Source organism: Chlorocebus sabaeus, chromosome 1, assembly GCF_047675955.1.
Source record: "Chlorocebus sabaeus isolate Y175 chromosome 1, mChlSab1.0.hap1, whole genome shotgun sequence".
Lineage (NCBI taxonomy): Eukaryota > Metazoa > Chordata > Mammalia > Primates > Cercopithecidae > Chlorocebus > Chlorocebus sabaeus.
The window spans coordinates 12,120,800-12,140,647 of record NC_132904.1 but is presented as its reverse complement, the minus strand read 5'-3'; the positions used below and the strand labels follow the sequence as shown (position 1 = coordinate 12,140,647).

The 19,848-nt window shown below is 57.1% G+C and overlaps 1 protein-coding gene across 5 annotated transcripts in view; it reads left to right on the top strand.

The window, feature by feature from the left end:
• DAGLA (diacylglycerol lipase alpha) overlaps nucleotides 1-19,848 on the top strand; it is a 67,128-nt gene that overhangs the window by 28,651 nt on the left and 18,629 nt on the right. For 2 of the 5 annotated variants that reach the window (XM_007995968.3, XM_073015621.1), the window contains exons 2-7: nucleotides 11,223-11,361; nucleotides 11,803-12,014; nucleotides 13,992-14,093; nucleotides 14,579-14,717; nucleotides 17,137-17,224; nucleotides 19,279-19,413. In XM_007995968.3, coding sequence (XP_007994159.3) covers nucleotides 11,267-11,361; nucleotides 11,803-12,014; nucleotides 13,992-14,093; nucleotides 14,579-14,717; nucleotides 17,137-17,224; nucleotides 19,279-19,413 — 771 coding nt within the window. In that variant the 5' untranslated portion in view covers nucleotides 11,223-11,266. Of the gene's footprint in view, nucleotides 1-9,743; nucleotides 10,105-11,222; nucleotides 11,362-11,802; nucleotides 12,015-13,231; nucleotides 13,366-13,991; nucleotides 14,094-14,578; nucleotides 14,718-17,136; nucleotides 17,225-19,278; nucleotides 19,414-19,848 lie in introns of those variants that run through there. The other 3 variants (XM_073015615.1, XM_037999220.2, XM_073015625.1) reach the window with 3 other exon arrangements.

Sequence of the window (19,848 nt, the reverse complement as noted above, 5' to 3'; positions counted from 1 at the left end):
GGCCTTGTGCTTGGGTCCAGTTTTGCCCTGCCTGGGGTGATGGGAGGGAATGGGAAGATCTCAAGGACAGAATTGTCAGCTCTAGGCCCAGGTGTCTAAGCTTCTGGGTCAGTGACTTTTTTCTGTGGCCCCTTTTGCCCTCCTGGCTTAGGCAAGGGGAGGAGATGCTGTGATCATTGTGTGAGCTCAGATACCTGTATGGAGCCTCCAGACTCTCTCCTTGGCCATTCTGCAAGTAAAACTCTAAAAGTCAAGACTAGAATGGACCTGAGAGCACATCCTGTTCAGTGGCTTTCAAACTTTTTTTTTTTTTTTTTTTTTTTTATTTGGAGACAGAGTCTCAAAAGCTCTGAGCTACTTTGAGAGGCCGAGGTGGGCTGGAGTCCAATGGCGCGATCTTCACTCACTGCAACCTCTGCCTCCCAGGTTCAAGCAATTCTCCTGCCACAGCCTTCCAAGTAGCTGGGATTACAGGCATGCACCACCATGCCCGGCTAATTTTTTGTAGAGATGGGGTTTCACCATGTTGACCAGGCTGGTCTCGAACTCCTGACCTCAGGTGATCCACCCACCTTGGCCTCCCAAAGTGCTGGGATTACAGGCGTGAGCCACCGCGCCTGGCCTTCAGACATTTTTAAGCACTGAAATTGTTTTGTTCAAACACAATGTTACAAGGAACCCCAATATGTATAGCCGCTGAAAGCTGCTCTGATTGACATTGCCTGCAAGCCCGCTGAAGCCCGCCCACTGTAGCCATCTCCCCTCATCTGGGGTCCCTGAGGGCTTCCGGAAACCCACTGAAGAGCCCTGAGATCCCCCTCATTGAGCACAGAAGGAGAGGAGGGTGGCAGAGGGAGGGGACGGGGCCAGAGCCTGTGTGCCATTGGTGGCAGCAGATGCCACCTCCCTCTCCAGCCTTCATGGGGGCAGGGGATGTTGGCCCTTCCTGTCACATACTAGAGCTCTGCAGACCTCCTCCCCTGGGGAAAGAGCTCCTGTTACAAAGTCACTTGATCCGTGCTTGCTTCTGAGATGCCCGGAGAACAGTCGAAGGGAAACCCAATAGCCCAAGTGGCCAACCTGTGCCCTAGATGGCCATGCAGCTTAAGGAGGTGGCCCATGAAGCATCCCCACCTTTGAGCAGCATGCACCCACTCCAGCCAGACTCCGAGGGCCAACCCACAGCCTGAGGAAAGGAGGCGGCAGGACCAGGGCTCAGGGTAGGCTGGGCAAGGGGGCGGGGGCCCCAAGAGGGGAGGTGTCAGGTTAGATGTGCCCACTTAGCATATCATTAACAGCTTCGTTAGGGGGCCCCTTAATGAAGTGGAAGGTGCTAATTCTTCACTGAGGCATTGCCAGCACCCAGACGGAGTCTCCTCTCGAGGAAGCTCTGAGAGGAAGCGCTGAGAAGCCAGAGCACTGGGATTCGTGCTGGGAGCTGATGAACTGCCTGGCAGGGCGGCCATCTGGGGAGTGAGCTCCCAGCAAGTGGCTCCTAGGAGAGGGGGTGTCTCTCGGGGGAGGAGCAGAGGGTGGGGCCAGTGGAAAGCTGGAAGGGCAGATGGGCTTAAAAGGAGGGGGGACCTCTACCTCTCAGGGCATCCTGTGTTTGAGCTGGGAAGGGGCCTGCAATGAGATACCCTGAAACTCAGACATGCAAGCAGATAGATGCGGGGCATCCTGGCAGGATCTCAGGCTTTGGAGTGTTCTAGAGTCTTGTGGCCTTGGGTGAGAGCTCTGTGGTTCAAGCCGGTCCAGGGGTGTTGAGTCCCCTCTCCCTGGGTGGTTATGGATTAAAGGAGGCAGTGCCAGTACGGCTGTGCTGGCTCCTAGGAGATGGAGCCCTCCCTGCCCAAGAAGGCAGGTCAGAGGATTATGCAGGCTGGAAGAGTGAGGGCAGGTGTGGGTCAGACTGCTCACCTGTCTGTTTGGGAGGGTTGACTTAGATTGCAGAGAGTTGAGAGTTACTACCCCTGCCATGCAAGGTGAAGAAAAGGTTCTGCGTACATTGGGGAGAGATAGTTACTGAATCACAGTGATGGCAGCTCCTGTTTTCTAAGAGCTGAGCACTTTATGTGCATTATTTCATTGACTCCCATGACTCAGTCCCTATGAAGTGAGTACCTTCATTATTCCATCTTACAGATGAGGAGACTGACGCTTAGAGAAGTGGCAGTCATAGACAACTAGAAGTGATGGAAGTAAGATTCAAATCCAGGGCTGCCCCGCTCCGAGGCCAGAAGGCAGCCCTCGGTCGGCTCATTGGATGGCCACACCCTCCAAGTCGATGCCTTTGAGAGTCACATTCCCGGGAGAGTGGGGTAAAGACGTGTTAGGGCATGAGGGGACTGAGAAGACCACGGGGGCAGGTAGAAAGGACGCAAACCACGGACACCCTTCCCCACAGACAGGCAGGAGAAAACAGCCTGGTGCCACCCATTGTAGGGCGGTGTCGGCCTTTGCGTGAGGGCTTGGAGAACCAGGCTGCCCGGCCGCAGCCATCCCAGAGGCCAGCAGAGCCTGTCTGGGCCTCTCCAGAGGGGACATGGATGTATGGGATGTGGGCTTGTTCCGAGTTTCAGAAAAATGAATAATCTCCAAGGAAGAATCTAGAAGCCAGACCTGGCCTGGCCAGAGCCTGGGGGACTCCTTTCACTATTAGAAAACATCGTCGGAGCCCAGGACTGAGTGGGCTCTGGTAGGAATCCCCCTGGGAGGAGAGGTCAGAGGGAGGCTGGGGGCGGGAGGAGGGCCCAGCCTGGCCACCAGGGAAGGGTCCTGCTGCCCTCTGGCCCTCACTCCCCGCTCCCCAGCAGCCAGCCATCCTTCCAAAACAACCAGCAGGAAACGAAAGGCCCCAATTGATTCCCAGGGAGTTGGCTGGTGTCAGTAGCAGGGCTGGTGGCAGATGGCAAATTCTGCTCATTGTAGACAAGTAGAAAATAATTAGCGTGAGAACGAGTAGCTGGAGCCTTGGTAATAAATGGAGCCCTGGTGAAGCCTTCTGGGGAGAGGCCTGGAGCACAGGCTCTGCAACCTCAGGCCTGGCTCTGCCGCTGAAGAGCTGAGTGGCCTTGGGCAAGTTACTTAGCCTCTCTGGGCCTCCATTTCTTCATCCGTAATACAGGGCATAAGAGGTTGTTAACAGATTACATTAAAAGAGGTAATCCTTGTGAACTGCTTGTTAAAGTAGCCGGCATGTAGTAAATGCTATATAAGAGTTATTTTTAAGTAAACATGACTGAATAATTGTTAGAACTATTTCTGGGTCCAGCCCAGGATGGCATTGCCCCCAAGTCGTTGGGACTTCTCTTTCCATCCTCCTCCCTGAACTCTGTGCCCAGCTCCCTGACTGCTGTTTTATAGGGAGGGGTCTCTGGCCAAGAGGCACGACGAGGGCACAGAGAGAACACAGCAGGTCGACCTGGCTTCAGAGCCTGATTCGGCCACTCACTCACTAGGTCTTTAAACTCTTGGAGCCTCAGTTTCCCCATCCACGACATGCAAACAGCTAGACCCACCCCTGGAGTTGAGTGAGGATTGTTATGTGGCTGGCACATGGTGAGGGGTGGAGGAGGTGCCTCCCCTGGTCCTTCCAGGCCATCCTGGAGGAGAGTGGGAAAGGCGTTTGTTAGCCTAAGACCCTGGGCGGCGGGTAGGAGGGGACAAATGTCAGTGGCCTCCCACTCCTGCCCCCGGCTGCACCAGGCACACTGTTTTCATCCCTAGGCCTGGGCGTGTGAGGACCTATCTCATGCTGAAATCTGGCCCCAGCCCTGGGCAGGCTCCACTCTGCCTTCTGCTCCTGCACAGCTGACGTGTGAAAAGCGACAGCTTTCAGGCCCCTAACTTGGGTTGCACACACCCGGGTACAGGCTGGTGGCGCACGCGGCCCCCAGCCCACATGTGCTTTCTCTCCATCGTCTCCCTTGTCACCTTCCCCCTCCTGTGCTTTCAGAGGCCAGCCACTCGGCCACTGGGAAGAAGGGGAAGGCACTGCAGCCCCGGGAGCCCAGGGTGGGACCTGTGGGTCCTTCAGTCTCTGTGTTTGTGAAAATAAGGAGTCAGACGGACAGGCGGAGAAGGTTTTTTTTTTTTTTTCTTGCAAGTAATTCAAGGAGGCTGCTTGAAATCCCAGCTCTGCGATGTCCTCGTGGAGGGATCTTCAGGCAAACCATTTTGCCTCTCTGAGCCTTGGTTTCTTCATCTGTAAAGCTGGGGTAATGCCCTGCAGCCTGATGAGGCTGGAGTTGGGTGACACATAGTGTTTCTAGCGCCGTGCTCTCTCCTGACTCCGCAGCCTGCTCCGTGGAGTTCCTCTGGGCTCGGTTTTCCTCATCTGCAGAACAGGTCCCATGCTGTCCCACATGATTGTGAGTCTGAAGCCAGATGAAGACCCAGAGAACTCCTCAGTCTGTAAGAAGAGGTTTAGAGCCAGCTTTTGAGTTCAGAAACAGGCGCTTAGCTGAATCCTGCTTCTCAGAAGCAGCATGCAGAGGTTAAGACCTGGGTTCTGGGCCTAGGCTGTGTGGCTGTGGGCAAGTCACTTCAGCCCATCTGTCAAATAAGAGGAAGGGTAGTACCTACCTCACAGAGCTGTTATGAGGACTAGGTGAGTTCATGTTTGCAAAGGGCATAGACGTGCGCCAAGACCTTGTAGGCAATTCATAAATGTTAGGAGAACCGAAGCACCCGACTTATAGGTGGTTGAGATCATTCTGTCCCTGTCACCACCCAGGATCCTGGAGCCTACAGTTTCGCCAGTGCAGAGAGGTTAACTCGCTCCCATAGTCCTGCAGCCGCAGAGTGAACAGCTGGAATCTCACCACTGCCAAAGCCTGTGCTAAAGAGAGCAGGACCTGTCTGCCAGCCCAGCGCGGCTAGACAGCGACCTGCTGGTGAGCCTGCCCTAGCTGGGGTGGAGCCTCTGAACACAACGCCTCTGCTGGGGGGCGGGTCACCAGTGTCCTGCGGGGGCCACTGGGGGACCCAGCCTTACTGTGCTAAGTCCCCCAGACCAGATAAGCTCCTGCCCAACAAGGCACATTCAGAATCAGATGACCACAAGAGCATAGCAGGCAGCAGGCATCAGTTCCTCTCAACTATTTTGGACCACCTTCCAATTTCAAAGCCCTTTCACATAGAAATCCCATTCATCCTGGAAATGGGAGTCCTGGGCTCTCCCTTCAGGACACTAAGGGTCAAAAAACCCTGCAGAGCGAAAAAGAGCCCTTACAGACTTGCCAGTTTCCGCATTTACTTTGGCCACCAGGAAGTGTGGCGTCCAGTGCTAGTTTTACATATAGCAACTGTGGGGGCCCTTATGTCTCACACATGTGCAATGGACTCATCCTCCCAGCCCTCTATTTTGATTTACTGGGGCCTAGAGGGGTTGGGACTTTCTGTCCTGGGGACACTGCTCTTGGTCCAGCACTAGGCAGCCCTAGGATGTGGCTGGATCTGGTCCCCATCACCAGCCCCAGGAGGCAGGAGTAAAATGGAGGCCCGGGGAAGGTGGCTCTCTGGATCTGTCTGAGAGTCTCCTCTCTGTCACCACAGCTGCTGCAGAGCAACAGGGACTCCACCGCTGGAGGCAGGAGAGCCAGTCACAGGTGACTGAAGTAGGCACATGGCTGATGCCTCCCTGCAGATTTATCTCCAGTGAGGGAGCTCCTGCAGATTTTGCTGGCTTCTGGGAGGGTTAGGCATCTCCAAGAGCGTGAAAGAGAGGATCTCAGCCCAGGCTCCCTGGGGTGACAGGCTGCTAATGCTATTGTCAATGGGGAGTTTGAGTGGGGGATGTAGTGAGGTAGAAGGGAGCAGGCTGGCTTGGGGGCTCAGGCTGTGTGTCCAGCACCCGGCAGTGACGCTGCAGGGATGGATATCATGGGAAGAGCTGGGGCCTCTGTGTTCTTTCTGAACCTCAGGTTCCTCTCCCGTTTTAAAAGGGGACAGTGGGACTGTTCTGAGACTCCTTTTAACTCTGACCTTTGTGAGGTGTGGGCTTTGGATGGCAGCAGGAATGACCTGCACCTCCTGCCTGCCTGTCCTCTTGATCCTAGGATGGTGTCAGGCAGTCTCTGCATCTCAATCTCATTCTTCAGTAGTAATAGTAATGGCAGTGGCAGCATTTGCTGAGCAGTTACCAGATGACAGGCACTGTTTGAAGTGTTGACTGATTTAACCCTCCTGATAATTCGGAGGTAGGTACTCTTCTTATCCCTGGTTTAGAAGTGAGGAGACTGAAGCACAGAGAGGTTAAGTACCTTGTCCAAGGTCACACAGCCAGTAAGTGGCAGAGCCAAGACTCAGATGCAGCCTGTTTTAGAGTGCAGGGTCTTAACCACCCCTTGCACACTCTGTGGAATGAGAGTGACACTGTGACCCTGTGTTACTGCTGTGAGGACTGAAGGCAGTTAGTCTAGGACTTGGAACACAGAAGGTGCTCAGCTAATGTCAGATGGATCCCTATGGCTGGACCAAGAGCTGGGGTTCCCAAGCTCATTGTCCAGTTCCCTGTGGACACTCCAGAGGGCTGAGCCAGCACCTTCTTCCCACCCCTCACCCCCCTGGGAGCTCTTGGAGCCCCATCTGCTGGGAGCCCGGCTGCCAAGGGACTCTGCTCCCTAAAATCTGCTCCCAGAGCCAAGCCCACAGGGTGCCTTAGGACGAGGGGCCGAGACCCAGCCTGGGGTGCTTTTACCAGCAGCACCGGAGCACTCACGGTGGGGGCAGGCTCTTCCGACAGTGCTTCTGTTTGCTTACTCCAGCCCTTTCTGACCAGCTGGGCACCAGCAGCACCTTCCAGACCCCAGCACCCAGTCACAGGTCACATCACAGCAGGTCCCCACAAAGCCCTTCAGGTGTCTGCTAATGCAACGGCAGCCATCAGCAGATCCTTGGGGTGTGCAGGGCCTGTGCAGAGTCCTGTAGTGACGTCATCCCAGCCCGTTCTGACCACAGCCTTGAGAGGGGTGTTGTTAGCCCCATTTTACAAGAGAAGAAACTGAGGTCCCGGAACAGTTCATCTAGCTAGAGGAGGGGGAGAGCGTTCTCCCTGAGCTGTCAGGGAAGGCACTGGGGTGGGAGCCCAGCCTGGCAGTCAGGAAGGGAGGGACATTTCCCCAGAAGGGAAGGGTGTGAGCTCAGAGGGGGAAGGAGCCACTGTCTCACCCTTGTGACTGGGAGGGGAGCTGTGCTGAGGAGGCCATGGGGTGGGGCTGAGGCGCTGGAGCCAGGCATTGCAGCTGGCACCCGGAGGTGTGGCGATGGATGCTGTGAGACCCTGGCCCCAGAGACTGTTTGTTGAGCTGGGCAGCAAGGAGTCAGCAGGTTAACGGTAACACAGTGTAACCAGGGCCGCACTGGGGGAAGGGGTCTGGGGTTCCCATAAGGGAGTAGCCATTCCTCCAGGAGGAATGCATGGGGCCTGTCAGGGAGGGCTTCAAAGAGGAGGTGACTTTTAACTGACCTAGAGAGATGAGTTGGATTTCACCCATCAGAACTGGAGTAAGCAAAGCATGGACTATTCCAGTGATGTGTTTCTGGGGAGCAGCACGTTTGGGGGGTATTGAGAAAGAAGGATGTGGCAGTGTAAGAAGGTGCTAGAGAGCCTTCCCAGCCAGAAGGACTTGTCAGCTGAGGGTGGGCTCTGTGCTGGCGTCTGTCTGCACTGGGATCCCTTTCTGCCCAGGGGAGAAGGGAATGCATGGATTCAGAGAGGGCAAGGCATGTGCCTGAGGTTGCACTGCCTGTCAGTGGAAGGGTAACGGAAGCCTTTAGCTGTCGCCCCAAGGACTTGGACTTTGTCCTGCAGGCCATGGGGAGCCAGGAAGGTTTTTAAAGTAGGGGGCAGCATGTGCATTTTTAAAAAGAGTTTGCATTTTTAGAAAGAGGAACTCCCAGAATGGTTAGTACTTAGTCCAGGGGCCTGAATCACCAGCAGGAAAATGGGGCTGTGTGGGTGGGGGAAGAACGAGGCTTCCTTGGGCTGCTTAAGTCATTCCATCCATGTGAGAGGGTTCCCGGCACCCCATTCACACTTGCCCGTGCTGGGGGTCCAACCAGAAGCAGGAGGAGCCCCCAGCAATGGCCCTGTGGCCCCTGCTGGAAGGTGTGCCGTGCCTACCCTGGAAGCCCTGCTGGTGTGGGATAGAAAGGGCAGGCAGCGCCCACCCCCGCCCCACTGTGGCTGTTAGAGGGGAGGACCCCGTGCCCCAGGGGAGGAGAGCCAGAAGAGGTGCTTTGTGGCAGCCCCAGACCAGGAAGTAGCCTCTGCCCTCCCCACTCCTGAGACATTTCCTCCAGATGAAATCACATCCCCAGCAGGGGAACAGGCCCTTATTGTGATGGGCCGGGGTCTCTAGAGAAAGGGCACCATTCAGGCCCTTAAAAATAGCAGCCCCAAGAGATGTATGAATTGACTTGGAGAGTGGTGCAGCCCACCCCCAAGCCCCATGCAGCACAGGCCCTGCCACCCCCCACCCCAGACCTTGACTTGTTGGTGACCAGCTGGACATTCCACCAGCCCAGGGGGGAGGGGTGGCTGGTTCAGCAACGGGTTCCCTGCACTCCCTCCGCCTTGCCCGCCCCAGCTCAGACAGTTAGGGCCTCTGCAGACCTTCTCTCATGTGATTCTTACCAGGACTTTTGGAGGTAGGGATAATCGACATTTTACAAATTGACATTTTACAGTTGAGGAAACTGAGGCACAACTAATAAGTCACGCAGTGGATATGTGGTAGAGCTCGGGTTCAAAACCAGCAAGCCTGGCTCTTGCGTCCCAGCCCCTGTGCCTCGGATTCTATGGTGGTGGGCCAGCCACGGGTGCAGGCATGTCACTGGGTACCCAGCAGGGTTGCCCCCATGAGCCCTGCCTCATGCTCTAGGTAGGCACTGGCATTGACCATGGCAGTTAGCCTAAGGCTGGTCACGCTGAGGTGGGGGCAGTGGTTACCACTGGTCATATCCCTCCAGCGTCTTGACAGTCCTGCAGCTACCTCTGCAGGGCCCAGTGCCAGGTTCGGCTCACTCCTTGCAGCCTGAGAGCTGGGGCGAGCGGGCATGGTTCAGGCAGAGGAGGGGGGTGCACAGTGAGTGTGAGCATGTTGGGTGGATGGTGTGTGATCTCCAGGAGTGTTAGCTGTCCTGGGCTCCATGGAGCCAAGGGTGGGAGTGAGAGGAGGGGCCTCCCAGGGTGACTGAGAGGGGCCATCCATGGGGTGGACCTGAGAAGGAGATATTCTGGGCTGCTGGCAGGGGCAGGCCTGGGGGCAGGCTGGGTAGGGCCAGACCCTAGCCCTCCAGCTAGCCCCTCTGGGACAGCACTGCCCCCTTCTCCACCGGTCTGGCCAGATCAGAGCAGGATGCAGAGCCACAGCACCTGCAGGGGCATGCTGCTCCCCCATCTCTAGATTCATTCCATTCTATTCCATTCATGTGAGGGGCTCCTGGGAGCTCCGACAGCCCCCTGAGCCCGACCCGGCACTGCGCCTCACCCTCTGAGCCACCTGGAGGTGGGGAGGAGGCGGCAAGACCAGCTGTTGGCAGCTCTGTTCTGCCCCAGCGCAACTGCCACCCGTGGTGCTCTGGCCCCCTCCTGTCCTATCATGTCCAACCCTAATCTGAAGCTGGTGCTGTCAGCCACATGTCACAGGCACTGCTGAAGCCCCAGCCCCCTGCAGTCCACAGACCACCCCCCTTCCAAGCCCAGCCACCCCACCACCACGCTCCCTCACTCTCCACCCTTCTCCCCGCTTCCCAGAAGCTGAGCTCCGACTCCTCCTTGGAGAGAGAGTGGGATGATGTCACTTCCTGAGGGTGGGGGGAGGAGTAGGCACGACCCCGGCAGGCTAGCCCGCCAGCCCGCGCCAGGCCACAGCTCGCCAAGTGACTGCACCGGGGATAGGGAGGCGGGCCGGGCGGACATGCGGGCTGGCCACCCGGCCCCACGCCCTCTCGCCCACCCTGAGGGCTATGCCCACTGGCCAAGGGAGACTTGGCTGCTTTCTCCCCGAATGATGCCGGGCTCCTCGGACACACATTTTTCCCGGAGCCGCCACTGGGGAGAGGAGGATCTGCCGCCTGCCCCGGACCAGGTGCCATGTAAGCCTCTGCTGGCCTCAGGGGGCAGCTGCCCACCCACTTGGTCCCCAGCCCGCTGCAGCAAGGCTCCCTCTCCACAGTTTAGTGTAGGGCTACCCTAAATTCCTTTAGGGGTATCTCTGGGGACCTAACTCCCTCTTGGGTCGCCTCCCACCCGTGCTGCCTCCTTTCTGTTCGGGGTGCTGAGGAGTGGGGGCCCTGAGTTCTGGGCACTCTTTCCTGAGCTTGCTCGAGGCTGATTTGAATTCAGCTACTTCAGAGAGTTGGAAATCCAGCTGTAAAAGCTGCATGGCTCAGGGTGGGCTTGGGAGGTATGGTTGCTAGGAGGGTTTTTACCCCAAAGGGCTCACCCCATCCTTCTAGCAGTGTGGGGTGGCAGGTGTCCCAAGCCCTACTCCTGACCCTGCACCTCAACTGTGCCCTTCCCTTCCTGGAGGCATAGCTGTGGTGGGGACTTCTGTCTGATGGGTTCAAAACCAACTCATAGAGCATGCTCTTGGCTTCTAGCAAAGCAGGAAACTGAAGCCTTCATTCAAGAAATGCTTACTGAGCACCTGCTCTATGCCAGGCACTCCTCACCCTCCATGTTTGTCAGTCCCAGCTGCCAGCTATACAGGGTCCCTTGCCCCCACCTTCCCAAGGCCTTCAGCTTTCCTCCTTCACTGCCAGGCTTTGTGCTATTGGATGGGCTTGTTCTTGGTCTGGGAAGCCCCTCCCTTGACTCCAAGGGCAGTGTGCACTGGGCCAGGTCTAAAGATTATAGGGTTTGAGGGCTGGGCTGAGGGTCCCACTGATCCCATGAAGGAGGAAAAAGGGGGTCTTTAATAGAGCTAAACAGTGACTATTGGGGTAACCCCAAGTAGAAACCAATCCCTAGGGGCTAGTGCCAGTCTCGGGGGACAGGAGAGACCCCAGAGGGAAGGCTGAAGTCTGTGTCCTGCTGCTAAGGTCCTTTGTGTTGGCTCCTGCCCGGAGATGGGTCAGCACTTCCAGTGGCCAACTCCAAAAATGCCTGTGCTTCTGGCCGCACCAGGGACTGGTCCCGTGGCCCAGGAATGCAGTGGCCCTGGGTGCTTTCACCTCCTCAGGCAGCTACAAGGTCCTCTGCTTTCTTTCAGGAGGTGAGCACCAGGTCCGCTGAGCCTCTGCAGAGCCGCCAGCCATGCCCGGGATCGTGGTGTTCCGGCGGCGTTGGTCTGTGGGCAGCGATGACCTCGTCCTACCGGCCATCTTCCTCTTCCTCCTGCATACCACCTGGTGAGTCCCCAGGCCCAGGGCCACAGGCCTGGGTTTGGGGAGAAAGGCCTGGAAGGAAGCTTTCTGGCCATTTGTTCCTCCCTGCTTGGGCCCAAGTCCTGACCCTGTCATGCCCCCAGCTGCCTGGAGGAGGTGCCTGAAACATCGAGCCCCTTAGGGCAATACCCACATGGAGCCGAGACCCCTGCTACCTTTGCTGGACCTGCCCTCAACACTGGGGGGAGTTGCTGCCGCTGTCTCCCCATGGCTAACCCTGAGTCTTTTATTGGCTGCCCATGCCCTTCTAGGCATTCGATGCCAGGTGGACTATGGTCTTATGGAGGAGGCGCCTGCTGCCACCCCTCCTTCCCCTGAATCCGAGCTGGGGAAGGGCCTGCCTGCTAGTGGCATCTTGAGGTGCAGGGGCCTCCGGCCTCGCTCACATGGGCATTCCTGTGACAGGTTTGTGATCCTGTCCGTGGTGCTCTTCGGCCTGGTCTATAACCCGCACGAGGCCTGCTCCCTGAACCTGGTGGACCACGGCCGCGGCTACCTGGGCATCCTGCTGAGCTGCATGATTGCTGAGATGGCCATCATCTGGCTGAGCATGCGCGGGGGCATCCTCTACACGGAGCCCCGCGACTCCATGCAGTACGTGCTCTACGTGCGCCTGGGTAAGGGCCACCCACCCTGGGGTGCTGCCCCAGACAACTCCCACCTCTCCATTCATTCAGCCAGTATTTACTGGGCACTTGTTGTGAGCCGGGCCTTGTTTTAGCACTGGGGTACAGCAGTGAACAAGGCCTTCTATGGCTTACGTTCTAGACTAGGGGTCAGCAAACTGCAGTCTGAGGGCCAAATCCAGCCTGCTGTATGTGTTATTAAATAAGGTTTTGGGCCAGGTGCGGTGGCTCAGGCCTGTAATCCCAGCACTTTGGGAGGCCGAGGCAGGTGGATCACAAGGTCAGGAGTTCGAGACCAGCCTGGCGAACATGGGGAAACCCCGTCTCTACTAAAAATACAAAAATTAGCCAGGTGTGGTGGCACACGCCTGTAATCCCAGCTACTTGGGAGGCTGAGGCAGGAGAATCACTTGAACCCGGGAGGCAGAGGTTGCAGTGAGGCAGAGGCGGAGGTTGCAGTGAGCCGAGATCGTGCCACTGCACTCCAGTCTGGGTGACAGAGCAAGACTCCATCTCAAAAAAAGAGAAAATAAGGCTTTATTGGAACATATCCTTTCAGTTAGGTATTGTCTCCAGCTGCTTTGCCCTACAACAGCCGAGTTGTGGAGTCCCAGAGTCCAAGATGTGTACTCTCTGACCCTTTTCAGAAAAAGGTGCTGACCCCTATCCCAAACCATGTGCATCTCTTCAAAGCACGTCTTCCTTGTGATCCTTCTCAAAACAGGCCCCCTGCTTCCTGGGAACCCCCTCAGGGGTCTGGGCCAGCTCGCCAGGGGACCAGCCTTTGTCCTCTTCCTGGGCTCAGGTTGCAGCCCCTTCTTCTGGTCATTTCTAGTGAACACTGCTCTTGTGCTTCTGTGCACTGGGCTAAGCCCTTTTTCCTGTGTTAACTCACAGGGAGCAGGTGTTACTGGTCTCCGTTTATAGATGAGGAAACTGGGGCCCAGTCTTAGCCCCCCTCAAGGTCACACAACTAGTAAGCATGTAAATATTGGAACTGGGATTTGAACCCACGCTGTCTGGCTCCAAAGTCTGGTCTCTGAGCTGCCACACTGCTGCCCATGGAGCTGGGGCTTCCCAGGCTGCCCTCCTGAGGCCAGCAGATCTCCTCAGCCACCACTCCATACCCCTCCCCTCCAGTCTCGGCCCCTGAGGGGCCTGAGCTGGATGCAGACTGGCTGCTGGACCCTTCCCTTCTCCTCCATCAGGTTCCGGAGGCCTCTTGCTGGGAAATAGTTTCCATGAAGTGAACATGCTCTCATCTAATTTTTGCACAGTCCTATGACATAGATGTTGTCACTCCCATTTTACAGATGAGGAAACGGAGGCTCAGAGAGAATAGGTAACTTGCCTAAGATATGTCTGATTCCAGAGTTCGGACATACGATTCTGAAATCCTGAGAGAATGAGGAAATGGGCCGGGCGCGGTGGCTCACGCCTGTAATCCCAGCACTTTGGGAGGCCGAGGCGGGTGGATCACTTGAGTTCAGGAGTTCAAGACCAGCCTGGCTAACATGGCAAAACTCCGTCTCTACTGAAAATACAAAAATTAGCTGGGCCTGGTGGCGGGTGCGTGTAATCCCAGCTACCCTGGAGGCTGAAGCAGGAGAATCGCTTGAACCCAGGAGGCAGGAGTTGCAGTGAGTCAAGATCGCACCATTGCACTCCAGCCTGGGCAACAAGAGCAAAACTCCATCAGGGAGGCCCTGGGGACCTAAGAGCACAGAAGCTCGGAGAGGTGGTGGGCCCATTGCAAGCGATCAGGCAGGGGCCAACAGGACCAAATGGTGACAGGACAGGCTTGGGCCTGGGAGGTGGGGGTGGGGGAGTGCTGCTGGCCCGCTGCCTCTGCCTTTGCTACTGAGCTGGCTGAAAGCCCCACAATAGGAAAGGCCAGGCCAGGGTTCTAGGCCCTTCCCTGGCGGGCAAGTGGCAGCCATTCTTCAGCCAGGCCTGCTCTCCTTGCAGCCATCCTGGTGATCGAGTTCATCTATGCCATCGTGGGCATCGTCTGGCTCACTCAGTACTACACCTCCTGCAACGACCTCACTGCCAAGAATGTCACCCTCGGTATGTCTGGGTGAGGCCTGCTGGAGCCTCAGCAGCCCCAGGGGCACAGGGGACAGGATCAATTTAGAGAAGAAGCAGCTTGGGTATTGCCAGAGGGAAGTGGCTTCTCTGGGGGCACCAGCAGGTTGACTGGGCGAGGCTGCTTCCCTCACCCTTGAGGCCTGCCAACTACCCTTGGGGGACCCTGGTCTGGGGTGGGCTGCGGCAGGCACAGAGCTGCTCAGGTCAAGTCAAGGCTCCTCAACACCTCCTTGGAAACCCACAAAGCTGCCTGCTCTGAGCCAAGAGTGGCCCTCGGGGTTGTGGGTGGGCAAGAGGGTGGCCACGTATGTGGCCAGAGACTGGGACCAGGGGCTTTGGAGCCTGGCTTTTGTCCTCAGCAGCATTTGGGGTTAGGGAGCCTCCAATGTCCCTTTCTTCAGAGCGGGTGAGCCAGAGAAGTGTCCCCAGCGCCTCTGCCTATTGCCTCCCACTGCTGCCCGCAGGAATGGTTGTCTGCAACTGGGTAGTCATCCTCAGCGTGTGCATCACTGTCCTGTGCGTCTTTGACCCCACGGGCCGCACCTTTGTCAAGCTGAGAGCCACCAAGAGGAGGCAGCGTAACCTGCGGACCTACAACCTGCGGTCAGTCAGCGGGCTGGGTGGGCAGTCCCAGGGTGGGCTTTCCTGACTGGTGGGCAGAGGTCTCCATTCTCCAGGAGGCTATCCCAGGCCTCCCAGACTGCATGCCAACCTCGTGTGAGCCATGGGCATTAGTCAAAGGGCTTAACTGCTCCCTGCCTCAGTTTCCTCGTCTATAAAGTGGGAATAACAATTCTTGTCTCGTGATGTTGTGAGATTTAACCGAGATGATACCTGCAGAGTGACTAACACAGTACTCACACGGGGTAAGTGCTCAGTTAATAGTAACTGTTGTCATCGTTGTCACTGCTGATAATAACAATGATAATAACAGCGAAACCAAGCATTGCGTGTAGTAAGTTACAAGTCCACCAGACAGCTGTCATCTTCCCCATCATATGGGTGGAGAAACTGATGTACAGAGAGATGATGGGACTGGCCCAAGGTTGCACAGCTCAAAAATGGTAACACTGGGAACTAGCCCAGGCTGTCTGGCTTTAGAGTCCTTGCTTAACTAACTGTTAAATTAGGCTAGGCTGCCTCTAGGATTCAGAGATTGGGAGAGGTAAGTCAAGGAAAGCTTCCTAGAGGGCGTGAATTTTGCATGATGTTTTAAAGATGGGGAAAGTGTGCCATGGCAGACAAAATGAGAGAGGGCATCCAGGCAGTGTCACAATAATTTCTGTTTGTTGAAAGAAAAAGACAGGGGCTTCCAGGGTGGGTCCCAGTACCTCCTGTTAATGGGGCTTCTACAGTGCATTATGTAAGGAGCTCCCCATGCCGAGCCCTTCACACAATTCATCCATTTAATCCCTTTGTGAACCCCGGCATGGTTGTGAGATCCATTCCACAGATGAGGAATCCGTGTCCCAGAGAGGGCAGGTCGCCTGCCCCGGGTCGAGCTGCTGAGGTGCAGAACTGGCACCACACCTGCAGCCCAGAGCAGCTGGCTCAAGCGCCCTCACCTGGGGAGCAGGCTGCCTGGACCCCCCCGCCCGGCAGGAGTTCTCCCCATCCCACCCTCCTGCGCTGCTGTGTTCGGCTCCCCGTAGACCTTCCACGTCAGCTCAGCACTGCAGCCAGAGCCACACCCGTGCCTGCTCTGGCCACGTCCCAGCCCAAAATGTCAGGTCTAGGAGCCAAGGCCCCATAGCCCATTTTCCCTCCCAGCCCAGCTGGCCACCACCACCCATCCCACAGTGCTCTGGGGAATCCTGCTTGGCCAGCACACTGTCCCTTCATCAAGCCCTGGAAGGTGGGACATTGGTTTTGGATATACAGCTGTCCAAGTCCCTAAGAGCCAGCAGGTCCCCAGAGCAGCAATTCCCTGCACCCTTCCCTACCCACCTTCTTTAGCCCTGGAAGACCCTGTTGCCCTCCTCGTGGCCATCTGCCTTATGGAGCCAAGGTTGGAGAGCAGGAAGCGGTCCTTAGACAGACGGAGGAGCCCAGAGGCTCAGAAAGGGCCTGGCCTGTCACTCCAGATGGATGTTAAGTGCCTTGAATGCATCTGAGGGCCACCCTTGCCTTCCTCTCCTGACCACCCAGCGTCAGGCTTTTAAGGGGCCAGCACATGGCACAAAAGCAAGCCAGCCCCTTCTTGCTCGGTTCGGAGGTCTGCACTTTTAATGTTGGATCTGTTATCTTTATGCTCAAAACACACCGACTGCAGACATCCAGCCTAGGAGGAACCTCTGTGAATAACTGGCGCATTGCTCTGCCTTTGGGTACAGACTCCTGGAGACCCTGAATCTCCATCCGAGCAGCCAGACCCACTGGGGGTGGGGCTGGGGGGTGAGAATAGACAAGGGCAACCATGTGGGTGAGGGATGGAGCCCTCTGCCTAGGTATCAGATCCAAGGAATTGGGAAATGCAGAGCCTCATTCAGCCCCATAAATTTCCTGTAAGTAGAGTATGTAAGTATGTAAGTGTCTGAAATCCTTTCTGGGGAAAAGCAGGTCTTTCTGGAAGGTCTGTTCCAGGCCTTAGAACGAGACGACAGAGAGGCCCAGTACCCTGCTGACCTCTCCCAGGGTTTGAGTCTTTGGACACCTGAGCTGCAGGGTAGCCCCCACTTTGGGCTCCTAGCTCTGAAGCCCCAGAGCCTGCCTGTGTTCGGTCTTCCAAAAGCCAGGTCTCTCCAGCACTCCCCACCTCCCTCTTCCAACCACCCACCTTTGGCCAACAGCACACACCATCTTAGGCTAGCAGGAGTCCGTCAGGCAGTGCCGCTGCTGGCCAGCAGCCAGGCCACTGGCCACCAGCTCTGACAGGGCCTGGGCCCTGTTACCCCTAAGAACCCCCGTGGGAACCCTTTGGTAAGGTCCTGGGAACAGGCTGCCCTGTTTCCAGAATGTCTGGGTCCCAGCTTTTCTGGTTCAGCCCTCTGACCTCACACATACCGCCTCTCCTGCTTTGCAGGCACCGCTTAGAGGAGGGTCAAGCCACCAGCTGGTCGCGCCGGCTCAAAGTGTTCCTCTGCTGCACGCGGACGAAGGACTCCCAGTCAGTAAGTACTGGGAGGTCGCTCCCCTCTGGCTCACATCCTGTGGTCAGGTGATTAAGGGGCTGTTTGCTCCTTTGGCAAAGCAGGATGGGGCAGGGCTGGTGGGAAGGAGCTGGGTTTCCAGCAGCAAGTACAGCCTGCTCACACAGGGCCTGTTATTCACTGAGCCACTTGCTCCAGCGTTCAAGACCGCGTCCACTTGCTTTGTCAAGGGAACAGAAAGCTGTGAAGACTGCATCGACTCCCTTGGAACTTACACTGTAGTTTAGGAGAAGAAATAATGCAGAGTCAGGGTGACCTAAAGACAAAGAAAAGTAGCATTTCACCAGCAGCAAATTAATCAAGAAGGTCTGGCAAAGCCGATAGGCCTTTAGCACAGTCTTAGATGGGGACACATAGCCTTCAGCACCTGGGAGCTCGGAGGAGTGGCCAGAGGGTCAGACTTAATGCCAGGGCACTGCAGAAGGAAGACACGGCCAGCTGGGGGTGGCCCCCAAGGGGAGGGAAGGGAAGCAGGCCCCGGGATCCTCCAGGGGCGCCCCGCAGCGAGCAGGGACCTTAGAGATCATCTAGTCCCACCCCTCATTTTACAGATCAGGCAGCTGAGGCCCAGAGAGGTGGAGTGACTTGCTCAGCGTCCCACAGCTAGTTAGTAGCAGAGCCAGTGAGGTCAGGAGACCACTCCTCCCTGAGGCAGACAGCCAAGTGCCTTCCACGGAAGCCACCGGGAAGCCTCGAGTGGCTCCTGCCCACCAGCGTCCCCTGGTGAGCCGTAGAGTGAGTAATCAAGTGTAAGAAAGCCCCCGAGTTCCCTGGTGGGCGGGGAGCACCCCCTTGGGTCTCTCTGGGGCGGTCTGAGGGGTCTGGGCTGTAGGCAGGCCATGCAGAGGGCAGAGAACTGGCCCCTGGCGGATGGAGGCTGGGGCTGCTGTGTGGAGGGCACGCCCGCCCCTCCGGGTGCACGGGCAGAGCTGGGGCTGTCGTCAGAGTCTGGGGAAAAGATAGCACATCACAGTGGAGCCCCAGGGCAAAGGTCCCGATAGACACTGATGGTCTCAGGGGCCAGGTCCGGTCCCAAGCACGTTTTAATCAGCCTGTGTTGTGTTGCTTACACTTTAATTGGATGCCAGTATTTAAAAATCAGGGGTGTCTCCATAAACTTCTGTATTTCTAAATCTGGCGAAGTGGGTCCTGGAGGGCCTCCGGTCAGCTGGAGCCGAGCAGTAGCTGGCTCTGTTTGGCTCCATTCGGCATTTGAATTTGCAGCCCTTGATTTATTCACTTACGAGTGCCAAACATCCAGGGGCGAGACCCAGTGAGACATGGCCATGTGGTTGTTCCCACCTCAGCGTCTCCTGACAGGTTAGGGAAGAGGCTTGGGGCTGGGGCTGCAGCGTAGGGCCAGGAAGGGAAGACTAAGAGTGCACCAGCCAGCAGGGCTCGCCTCCTGCCCTGAGGCCCAGACATGCACTGTCCTCAGGCCAAGGACCTGGAGAGAAGCCATAAGGGGGCCACTGGACCAGAGAGAACACCCCCCTTCTAGGGCACATTGTGGGGATCACTGAGCCAGCAGCCTGTGGGTAGCGGGGGGGGGGGGACCTGAGACCTAGCAGGCTCCACAGAGGCCTTAAGAGGGACTTCCAAGGTCCCAGCTGGTGGGGCGAAGGCAGCCAGGAGCTGGCTAGAGGAGAAATGAGCCAGAGCCACCCGGCCTTGATCCTAGCATCTGGGAAGGCAGAAAGGAGTGACTCAAGTAGACGCCTGCTCTTGGTAGACAGTGGGCACCGTGCAAATTCCAAGGAGAGGAGAGGGCTGGGAGGCTACTGCCAGGTCTAGGAGCCCAGAGCCCTGGGCAGGGCCCTCAGGGTCACAGGCGCACAGGGCCGCATGGGGTCAGGCTCAGCGGGCGCTGTGGAGGTGCCAGGGAGAACCTGCCCAGGGGATCCCCGAGCAGACACCTGCTTCTGCAGCGTCCCAGTCCTGGGGGATTTACTCCTGGCCTCTCGTCCTCTCTCCTGCTCCCCTGCCACTGCCTCCTGCCTTCCTGGACCTCATAGGATGCCTACTCAGAAATTGCCTACCTCTTTGCGGAGTTCTTCCGGGACCTTGACATTGTGCCGTCCGACATCATTGCTGGCCTGGTGCTGCTCCGGCAGCGGCAGCGGGCCAAGCGCAATGCCGTGCTGGACGAGGTGAGCACTGCCAGGCCCTCTCCAGGTCACCTCTCCACACCACCCTCCTTCCAAGCCCCTTCCCTGCGGCCCCTGCAGCAGAGGACTCGGCTCCCATGCCACTCGCCAGTGACCATGCACCCTCTTGCACCCTGGAGGTCACCTTTTCCTCTGGCTCCCCCTGCCTTCCTGAGCTTGTCCTTCGGCCAGGCTTTCCGTGACTACTATTCAAGGGACTTTCCGGGCCATGCATGGCTGCCTCTGGGGCTGGCTCTCAAAGGACTTCTAACCGCAGGCTTAGTGGACGCTGTGAGCTCCTGAGTTGGTCTTCTACATGGCTGCTCTGCCCACCCCACATTCCCCCCAGCACACCAACCCCAGTTAGGGTTTCTCAGTGTCTCATACAAAATACCCTCCCCCTGCTGTGGGCCAGGAATGTCCTCAGGGGCTTGGTGT